This window comes from Mizuhopecten yessoensis, unplaced genomic scaffold, assembly GCF_002113885.1.
Source record: "Mizuhopecten yessoensis strain PY_sf001 unplaced genomic scaffold, ASM211388v2 scaffold10771, whole genome shotgun sequence".
In the NCBI taxonomy this organism is placed as follows: Eukaryota; Metazoa; Mollusca; class Bivalvia; order Pectinida; family Pectinidae; genus Mizuhopecten; species Mizuhopecten yessoensis.
This window is the reverse complement of record NW_018408713.1, coordinates 969,193-979,884: the sequence shown is the minus strand read 5'-3', so window position 1 is coordinate 979,884 and position 10,692 is coordinate 969,193. Positions and strand designations below refer to the sequence as shown.

At 36.8% G+C, this 10,692-nt stretch overlaps 1 protein-coding gene across 1 annotated transcript in view; it reads right to left on the bottom strand.

The window, feature by feature from the left end:
• Positions 1–3,035: 3,035 nt before the first annotated feature.
• Positions 3,036–10,692, bottom strand: part of LOC110462337 (fumarylacetoacetate hydrolase domain-containing protein 2-like) — a 9,894-nt gene continuing 2,237 nt past the window's right edge. Inside the window, exons 3-7 of the mRNA XM_021516273.1 lie at positions 9,735–9,794; positions 8,923–9,091; positions 5,758–5,866; positions 4,971–5,058; positions 3,036–4,781 (exon numbers count right to left, since the gene is read on the bottom strand). Of these exons, the coding sequence (XP_021371948.1) occupies positions 4,719–4,781; positions 4,971–5,058; positions 5,758–5,866; positions 8,923–9,091; positions 9,735–9,794 (489 nt within the window). The 3' untranslated portion in view covers positions 3,036–4,718. The remainder of the gene's footprint in view (positions 4,782–4,970; positions 5,059–5,757; positions 5,867–8,922; positions 9,092–9,734; positions 9,795–10,692) is intronic.

Here is a 10,692-nt window from a genome sequence, read left to right as displayed (position 1 = left end):
GATAACCTACTAATGGATAACAGTAAAGCTTGATAACCTACTAATGGATAACAGTAAAGCTTGATAACCTACTAATCATAGCAGTAAAGCTTGATAACCTACTAATCATAGCAGTAATACTTGATAACCTACTAATGGATAACAGTAAAGCTTGATAACATACTAATGGATAACAGTAAAGCTTGATAACCTACTAATCAATAGCAGTAAAGCTTGATAACCTACTAATGGATAACAGTTAAGCTTGATAACCTACTAATGGATAACAGTAAAGCTTGATAACCTACTAATGGATAACAGTAAAGCTTGATAACCTACTAATGGATAACAGTAAAGCTTGATAACCTACTAATGGATAACAGTAAAGCTTGATAACCTACTAATGGATAACAGTAAAGCTTGATAACCTACTAATGGATAACAGTAAAGCTTGATAACCTACTAATGGATAACAGTAAAGCTTGATAACCTACTAATGGATAACAGTAAAGCTTGATAACCTACTAATGAATAACAGTAAAGCTTAATAACCTACTTATGAATAACAGTAAAGCTTGATAACCTACTAATGGATAACAGTAAAGCTTCATAACCTACTAATGGATAACTGTAAAGCTTGATAACCTACTAATGGATAACAGTAAAGCTTGATAACCCACTAATGGATAACAGTAAAGCTTCATAACCTACTAATGAATAACTGTAAAGCTTGATAACCTACTAATGGATATCAGTAAAGCTTGATAACCTACTAATCAATAGCAGTTAAGCTTGATAACCTACTAATGGATAACAGTTAAGCTTTATAACCTACTAATGGATAACAGTAAAGCTTGATAACCTACTAATGGATAACAGTAAAGCTCGATTACCTACTAATGGATAACAGCAAAGCTTGATAACCTACTAATGGATAACAGTAAAGCTCGATAACCTACTAATGGATAACAGTAAAGCTTGATAACCTACTAATGGATACAGTATGTTTTTATTCATTGGCTCGACTCTAATTTCTAATTTGATATTTTATGGAAGAATCGATAGTCTGAGTCAATATAAGCATTGCCTTGTTATTTTACAAAGGCATGAATCAGAATGGTTACAAATCGAAGGATTATTAGCAGAGACATGTTTATTGATTAAAAAATCTGTCCCTATTTATGATAAAATTTGCCACATATAACAGAGTACATGTGATTATAGTAAACATCAATGTGAACATCGTGCTTCTGTGTTGATAAAACACTTCACAGATAATACACACTTTGAGATGTTCTCATTGAAATCATCCTGGCAAACTCGATCAATTCTCAATTAAACACAGACAGCTTGTACATACATACATTTTCCATTTTAAATTTACATTAAAACTACGGAATTGGGATAATAAATTGACAGTGATCCCATGCTTTAATAATTCAGACCAGTCGCCGTAAAGCGGAATATACGCATATACTGTACCATTTAACTTCAATGGCTTCATGTTAGGTAACCATCCCTACATAACGTGTACACCTGTCAACCTAGCCGTTAGCTTGTAGTATGTGTTTGTTTTAATCAGTTAGAAAAAAATCAATCATACCGATGATAAGTATAAAACGACACAAAAACCTTAGATAAGTCCAATTTGTAACACTCAGAATTTACCACGAGAATTTCACTTGTTATTTGGCGTTCTCGGTGATAAAAGATGAAATCATAAATGAAGATGGCAGTGGTAATTTTCCAGTGAAACTTTTTCAAAACTTAATTATACTTCCGGAAAGAAATTCCTTCCATCAAGATATACATATAGTTAAAGATTAATGGAAGATGTCCATGTCACCGCCTGTAGGACTTCAGGTTCAAGAACATCAAGTTGAACCTAACAGTGCTCCAGATATACATGTAATTGTATAGAAGTATTCTTCTTCAAAAGCTGTTTTTCGACTCAAAGTATTCTCAGACTTGTATATAGAAGATAAAATAAACTGGCATAGTGTTACCTCGATTGGATAAGTATTGATTTTTCATTTCGATAATATTCTTATACAACTTAAAATCCAAACATCAGTAAAGATATGGTTCATTTTAACTTCAACATGACTGACATAGGCAACCTACAAATACTACCTGCACTTCAGCCACAGTCCTCGATCGTTACGCACATGATCAACACTGATGGCTTACTATACTATGCTGTGGGATTTTGATTTTTTCGATCGTGAACTTTCTTTTTCATGAGAGTAACACCCCTACTTTCCCAACCGAAGGTGTTAGCAGGTTACAGTTGATTCAGTGGTCAAGCGCTTCCTTCCCTCGTATATAATGATTTTCGTGATAGATGATGACTACTGACAAAAACTATGAACAAGTTTTATGGTAGCTACCAGTATTTCATTGGAAAATATGTGATTTCTTGTTGTGATGTCAAGTTTGGTGTTTTTGATAATTTCAATTTGACCTAAATCTCAGTGGCGAGTTTCAAGAGTCTGCATGTAAATCTTTCCTTTGTTGACATTTTGCCATAGTTTTACCGATTTTGAGATTGAATTACGTATTTTCCTGACATTTAAGTATTCTGGTTGATTTTTGGCACAATTTGTGCAATATCAAATTCTGTACCGTATCCTCATTCATCCTGTTCATTGAGAACATGGTCAGTTACTTAGCCATGGTATCACCCTACACGATGTCCACCTCGACTTTACAAGCAAATTTTTACACAGGATTAGGAATTATCCTCAATACATGGTCAACTTAGTTGACAAGTTAGTTAAGTGAAATCTAAATTACACACGTTTGCTTTTGAAGATACATAATTTAACGATGTGTGGCATCAGAGTTATCTTCCTCAAATTTAATAACCAGCAAGTTACAGCTATACATTTGGACCTAAACTAAGGTGTTCACAGTAAGTCTACAAGTTTTAGGGGTTTAGGGGTTTATATCAACTTTCGGTAAAAATGCCAAAACTTGATCTAAACACCTAAAACTGGAATCCGTTTCTCTTAAAGGAACTCTTTTGGGGAGGAGAAACAAAACAATATCAGGTATATATCTATATAGACATTAAGTCTATATTTGAACAGTTTTTTTATTGCAGAAATATTCATAAACATTGATATGACAAGTTGACATACAAAGCTATAATAACTGTACATGTATACCGGGTATGTAAGGCTTGAACACAATTAATCTGTTTGTCTCTTTGTCTCCTCATTAACACTTAACAACCATTTCAATAATGTACCTAGAGATCGAGTACATCATCATACAGAAATACGGCTAATACCAGACTATCCTTTGTAAACCAAATGCACATTAATCCACAATGATTAATACCAATCTTTCTTTCTTAATAAATGCAGTATTTAATTTTCCCTTATTACATTCCATACTTCAAAATCATACACACTTCACATAATGATACTAAATCAGATACAAAAATAATGACGAAAAAGTAAAGAAAAAGAAACTTAATCATTGACCATCTTTTGATGAGTTACAAATGTATTACATAATACATGATCAACACAAAATTATATTAGTTTAAATTCTTGGATATTACAAAAAAATATGGCATCTTGAGTATGAATTGATTATCAAATTTCATTCAATTAGGTGTATATAAATATATCATTACTAGTCTACGTGAGTAATGTGACAGCTGCTCTCTCCATACAATGGAAGTCAAATACACTTAACAAGAATTCACCAACTTGCCTCCTTGTTTGCTTTTATAAGGAACCGAATACACAATTGTACCAATCTTAATGGACAGGTTGCTCTAGGCAATAAAATGCTGAATTGATCCAACCCCGGAATTAATCCGTGATCCAACCACAGAATTAGTCCATGATCCAACCACAGAATTAGTCCGTGATCCAACCACGGAATTAGTCCATGATCCACCCACAGAATTAGTCCGTGATTTAACCACAGAATTCGTCCGTGATCCAACCACAGAATTGGTCCGTGATCCAACCACGGAATTAGTCCATGATCCAACCACAGAATTACTCCGTGATCCAACCACAGAGTTAGTCCGTGATCTAACCACAGAATTAGTCCGTGATCCATCCACGGAATTAGTCTGTGATCCAACCGCGGAATTAGTCCGTGATCCAACCACGGAATTACTCCGTGATCCAACCACAGAGTTAGTCCGTGATCTAACCACAGAATTAGTCCGTGATCCAACCACAGAATTGGTCTGTGATCCAACCACGGAATTAATCTGTAATCCAACCACGGAATTAGTCCATGATCCAACCACAGAATTAGTCCGTGATTTAACCACAGAATTAGTCCGTGATCCAACCACAGAATTAGTCTGTGATCCAACCACGGAATTAGTCCGTGATCCAACCACAGAATTAGTCCGTGATCCAACCACATAATTAGTCCGTGATCCAACCACGGAATTAGTCCGTGATCCAACCACGGAATTAGACCGTGATCCAACCCAGGAATTAGTCCGTGATCCAACACTCCATGCTGAACTGGTTATTTTCAATAAGGGTAAGTCATTCATGTTGACTAGAAGTAAAGAGTGAAAATACAGCAGTAAATATATTTGCGTGAAAAGTGCAGTTCAATTAATTCAACAACTTGCTTCAGATTTTTTTTTTAGAGTATCACATTAAACACATACAAATTTGTAATAACAAGGAATTTTTCTGATCTTGACAAGTAGAGAGAGAGTTAATGATTTTGTTACATAGTTACTTGTCGAGCTAAATAACCTTGTTGATGACACTTCCAATCCCCTCAATTTTGCACTCAACAACATCGCCTTTCTGAAAAACAATAATTAACGGATTAAAAGAAATAAAACAAATATACTTAACTCATTTATGAACACATATGTTAGCTGTGGAGAGCTATTATAACAAAAACATATTCACCTTAAACAGATCTAATCTATTCAGAAAACTATTGTATATTATAAGGCATGGAAAGTAATCAACCTTACAGTAAAAGATTACCTTAAGAAACTCTGGTGGTTTCCTAAATACTCCGACACCAGGGGGCGTTCCAGTCAAGATCAGGTCACCGGGTTTCAAGGTCATGAACCTGTTCCAAGTTGATAGAAACGTGAAAGCTAACTGACTGAGATATAGATCATGAACAATAAGTATATATCTAGCAGTTATATACATGTACATCCTCCTGTTAGGTTTCATGAATAAATTCGAGATATTCAGAAGCTGTTTTCCTAGTAATGTATTACAACTATTTGACCTTTGACCTTTGGTGTATGGACCTAAGAGACAGTCATTGGTCTGACAAGAAGACTGCCCAGTCAGGACAGTCGTCTGCCTGAAAAACACTCAATCACAAGATTCTTAAAGTTTCCCATGTGCTTTTTGTTGTTCTGGCTTAAAATCTACCAAGGTAATGTGACTCTAGACCCTGCAACAGGGCATATGGAGAAACCAGGGCTGTTTTCGTTTATTGTGATCCAAACGGTTGCACCAGTTGGACCAGAGTTGTTCATTTATGAAATAAGGTCGGACCCAGTGATCTGATGCTGTTTTCAGGCAAGTCTTGACAAAGCCCGTCAAGGCCTGCTTAAACTTTTGCAGGTCCGGCGGGATTTATACCCGAAAATGTTATGTTTAAAAATGGATGTACTGGTTGTTCCGCATTAACAGACAGGTCCCTGAATATATGAGAACTACGTACAGAATCATATTTAGTTGTATAATACGTTTTTCACTATTTATTGAAGTTTCAAAAGCGACTAGAAATTGGCCTCTTAGCACATCTTACCTAGTAATAAAAGACACGATTGCGGCAGATTTGTGGACGAGCTGGTTTGTATTGCTATCCTGTTTCACCACACCGTTGACCAAACACTGCAGGGCCAGGTTGTGAGGATCTGTAATTAACAGACACCAACATCATAACTCAACATATAAAAACATATCATGACTAATATCTATATAATACGGGAAACTTAACTAGGTTCTGATCTCTACAACAATCCTGTGGTGTTCATGAACAACATTGATGATAGTTGGACCAAGCTAATATTAGTCCTGTTGACTTTCATACTGACTATTGTTTATTAGAGTAACAATAAAACCTGCTTTTATCGTGATATTTTTACAAAGTTTACATGTAGGGGTCGAACCATAGCCCCATTGTCTGGCTAGAGGATATTATGTCAGTCTTTGATACTGAGTGTAAAACTGATATATTGATCTCTCTTAACGGCTATATCATAGAAAATAGACAATGGGACGGCTATACTGGTCATACATGTACAGTTCTGATAGTAAAACGTTGCATCACAAACTACAGACTAACTCTTTATCTCATTTTATACATCCATACAATATACTTAAATGCTTCTCACAAGAGTACCGCCGGGCGGAACAATATACACCCGTCAAATGCCATAGTGTTATATATTGAAATAAGATCTGCATCATTTTAAGAGTGGTTAGCTGACATGCTATAAACAAGAGGCCCACAGGGCCTGTATCGGTCACCTGAATATGTTTAAAATAATTGGTATGAAGTTAATGCTGTAAATACATATGAAATTTCAGAAAAATCCATCCAGTACTTGAGATATAGCGAGAACAAACTTCAAACAGACCCCCACCCCTATGCAACCTAGGACGGGGGTCATACCAACAAATTATACAAAATAGAGTCCCCTAGATGCAAGGATGCTCCAGACTAAATAAGGATAAAATCCCATAATCCCAATGGTCAAAAAAGGATTTTAAAGGTTTTACCTCTATTTATCCAATTGGGCCCCGCACTTCTGCCCCCTGGGAGACCACACCCACTGCTTATACAAAATTGATTCCACTTGGCCCATTGATGCTCCAGACTAAATTAGGATAAAATCCCTTAATCTCTATGGTAGAAGAAGGATTTTAAAGGTTTTACCTCCATTTTCCCTATTGGGCCCCGCCTCTCTGCCTCCACGGGGGGGTCAGACACACCGTTTATACAAAATTGTTTCCCCTTTACCCAAGGCTGCTTAATACCAAATTTGGACAAAATCCTGTCATTCCTACAGAAGAAGAAGGATTTTGAAGAATTTGCTATATTTCCCCTATTGGGCCCCGCCCCTCAGCCCCCAGAAAGGCCAGACCCACCGTTTATACAACATAGGTTCCCCTTTACCCAAGGATGCTACACACCAAATATGAACCAAATCCTTTCATTCCTACAGAAGGAGAAGGATTTTAAAGAATAATTTGCTATGTTTCCCCTATTTGGCCCCGCCCCTGAGGCCCCTAGGGGGCCAGACCCACGGTTTATACAAAATTGGTTCCCCACTACCCAAGGATACTCCACACCAAATATGGACCAAATCCTTTCATTCCTACAGAAGAAGAAGCATTTTAAAGAATAATTTGCTATGTTTCCCCTATTGGGCCCCACCGCTCAGGCACCTGGGGCGCCAGATCCACGGTGTATACAAAATTGGTTCCCCTTCACCCAAGAATGCTTCAGACCAAATATGGAACAATTTTTCTATTCCTACAGAAGAAGAAGGATTTTAAAGAATTTGCTATATTTCCTCTATTGGGCACCGCCCCTCAGGCACCTGCGGGGCTAGATCCACGGTTTATACAAACTTTGTTCCCCTTCCCCCAAGGATGCTTCTGACCCAATATGGACCAAATCCTTTCATTCCTACAGAAGAAGAAAGATTTTAAAGAATAATTTGCTATGTTTCCCCTATTGGGCCCCGCCCCTCAGGCCCCTGGTGAGCCAGACCCATGGTTTATACAAAATTTGTTCCCCACTACACAAGGATGCTCCACACCAAATATGGACCAAATCCTTCCATTCCTACAGAAGAAGGATTTTAAAGAATTTGCTATATTTCCCCTATTGGGCTCCGCCCCTCAGCCCCCAGGGGGGCTAGACCCACCATTTATACAAACTTTGTCCCCCTTCCCCCAAGAATGCTTCTGACCAAATATGGAACAAATCCTTTCATTTCTACAGAAGAAGAAGGATTTTAAAGAAAAATTTGCTATACACATCATGTATTTCCCCTATTTGGCCCCGCCCCTCATGGCCCCTGTTCTTCTTCACCCAAGGATGCTCCACACCAAATTTTGTTAAAATCTGCTCAGTGGTTCATGACTAGTAGTGTAAAGTTGACGGACGACGGACGCTGCGGTATGGCATAAGCTCACCTTGGTCCTTCGGACCAGGTGAGCTAAGATCTCCGTACAAAAAATCAAATATTGGTTTGAACAATGGGCAATAACTTTTGGAAAAATTGTCGAATCGAAATTCTTTTAAGGGAGACACAACTTCATATCATGATTATAATGTATAAAAAGTTTCAAAGAGATCAGTCGAAAAATGTAGGAGAAGATTGCCGGACAAACAAAAGTTTACGCCGGACGGACAACCCCATACCATAATATATTTCCAATATATCTCCCTGATCACATATTCCTCGGTACTGTGTACCTAGTATAGGTTGTTTATATCTAAAGTCTACATATCATTAGTATTGTTATTAGTTGAGTAAATATTTGTGTTTAGTGTCAATATCATTATAATTACTACACTACATGAAGGTCTGTTCCTGGGTCTGTCACGTTCAGGAATGGATCAACGGTCTGGGTCAGTGGGTGTGCAAAGTTAGCTAAAATTGCTGGCAGGATTTCCACCTCCTCTTGAAGTTTGTTTCTTTAGCCCACCATCAGTTGATAGTTTAAAAAGGGAAAATAAAACCCATCATATCTTGATGTCTTTATTGATCTTTTTGATATCTTGATACAACCCTTTCACCGCTGTAGACTATAATGGACTCATCTAGATCAGTGCATGGTAGGGTTTAGTTTAGTTACTTAGGGGTGAAAGAGTTTACAACGTAAATGGGAGTTTTCCATCAGCACCACTACTCTCCATTCTCTTCTCTCATATTTGGTAAAAAAAATCAATTACCGTTAATTTCATTCCTGGTGACAATGACAGGCCCAAGGGGACAGAAATCGTCCATGGCCTTCCCGATGACCCACTGTCCACCGTTGCGTCCAGCCTCTATCTGCCAGTCCCGAGCGCTGACATCGTGAGCAACTGTGTAGCCGTATATGTAGTTCATACCTTCAGACTCCTATAAATCACAAATTCAGCAAAATTCGTGTGAGAATTAACTATTAAGTTTTAACAATTTAATCTATTTCATCTCCAGATTTTCTCCCATCACGTTTGGTTCTTTGTTTTTCCCATTTTCCAATTAAGGTGAAATTCTGTCTTCGATTTTTGTTTTCAGTGAATAAATCTAAATCAATGGTTTGAATATCCTCAGGGATATATGAGTTAAATGTACAATAGAAAATTTATGAGTCAAACTAACAAAAAAAGGAAATAGTCTAGCCGGATCACCACTTTTGGTAACTAAATGGGACATCTTTTATATTTCTGTTTTCTCAACCCAAATATGTATATAATTGATATTCAAAATTGAAATCCCCTACATGTATGTTTCCGAAAAAAAAGCTTGAAAAATATTCATTCTTATAAGAAACCTGAAATTAGCATGAACCCTTTCATCCCTCAGCAACTTTAGTAAACTCTACCATGCATTGATCTGGATGAGTCCATAATCAGGCTAAAACATATTGTTTGCAGTGAGTGATATTAATGGATTAAATATTTGTTCTATAATTTGACTCTTGATGTGAACTTGACTGTTTAATTGTTGTAACCTTGAACCAGCTATTATGACCTTGACCCTGTTTGGATAGATGACTCACCGGAACACGCTTGGCCTCCTTGCCGATGACAATGGTCAGTTCAACCTCCCAATCTAGTTTCTGAGGATAGAAAAAGGACACTAAAAGTATATGTTAGACACCACAAAATATGTCACAGTGAATGTGACCGATAAGTCTCATGTAGATTAGAATTTCATAGAAATTACTCTCATATGTAAGTATACATGTACAGTTGTATGTTAATCTTAAATTAGGAAAAATTATCTGGTTTGTTTTGTCTTTTCTGAATTTATAGGTCAGAAAAAAGTGTATCTTGGTTCTTAATATGGAAAGGCCACCAACTGCCATGTTGTTAAGAGTTGGAGAAATAGTGGTTTTGTTGATCAGTGATGACAATCACATCATGACATTGTAGATTAAACTCTATTTTGATATACAACGCTGTCTTGTTAAATACTTTCTGCAAATCACATTTCATGTCCAGATGTAAGTAAAGGAATCGCTGTTGACTTCCAAAGTTATGATTTGGCTTGTTGACAGTAAGCAAAGGTAACATTTCACCTGAAACTTGTCATTTTAAATTCATATACATTTTAAGAATACAACTAAATTTTCTTAGCCTGATAGCTTGAAAAACAAGAGGCCCATTGGCCATAACGGTCACCCGAGTTCTGATATATTTATACAGAGAGTTGATTTTTGTTTTTAAAACATGAACAGAAGTATTATTCAAAGTGACAAAAAACTATAAAACAACCTTATTCAATATGATATAGCATACAGATTTAAGACTGAAAAGTATTTGAAACTAGCACCTCTGATTCTAAACAAGGAAAATGAAGAAATTTTAGCACACTGACTCCTTTGGGTGCCCTTGGGGGTAGAGCTGGCTCAAACTTTTCAAAGTTTCAAACAGTCAACTCAGGGTTATAATTCCAATCAAGTTATCAATATGTTATTTTCAAAGTATCATATGCCCCCCCCCCCCCCCCCCCCC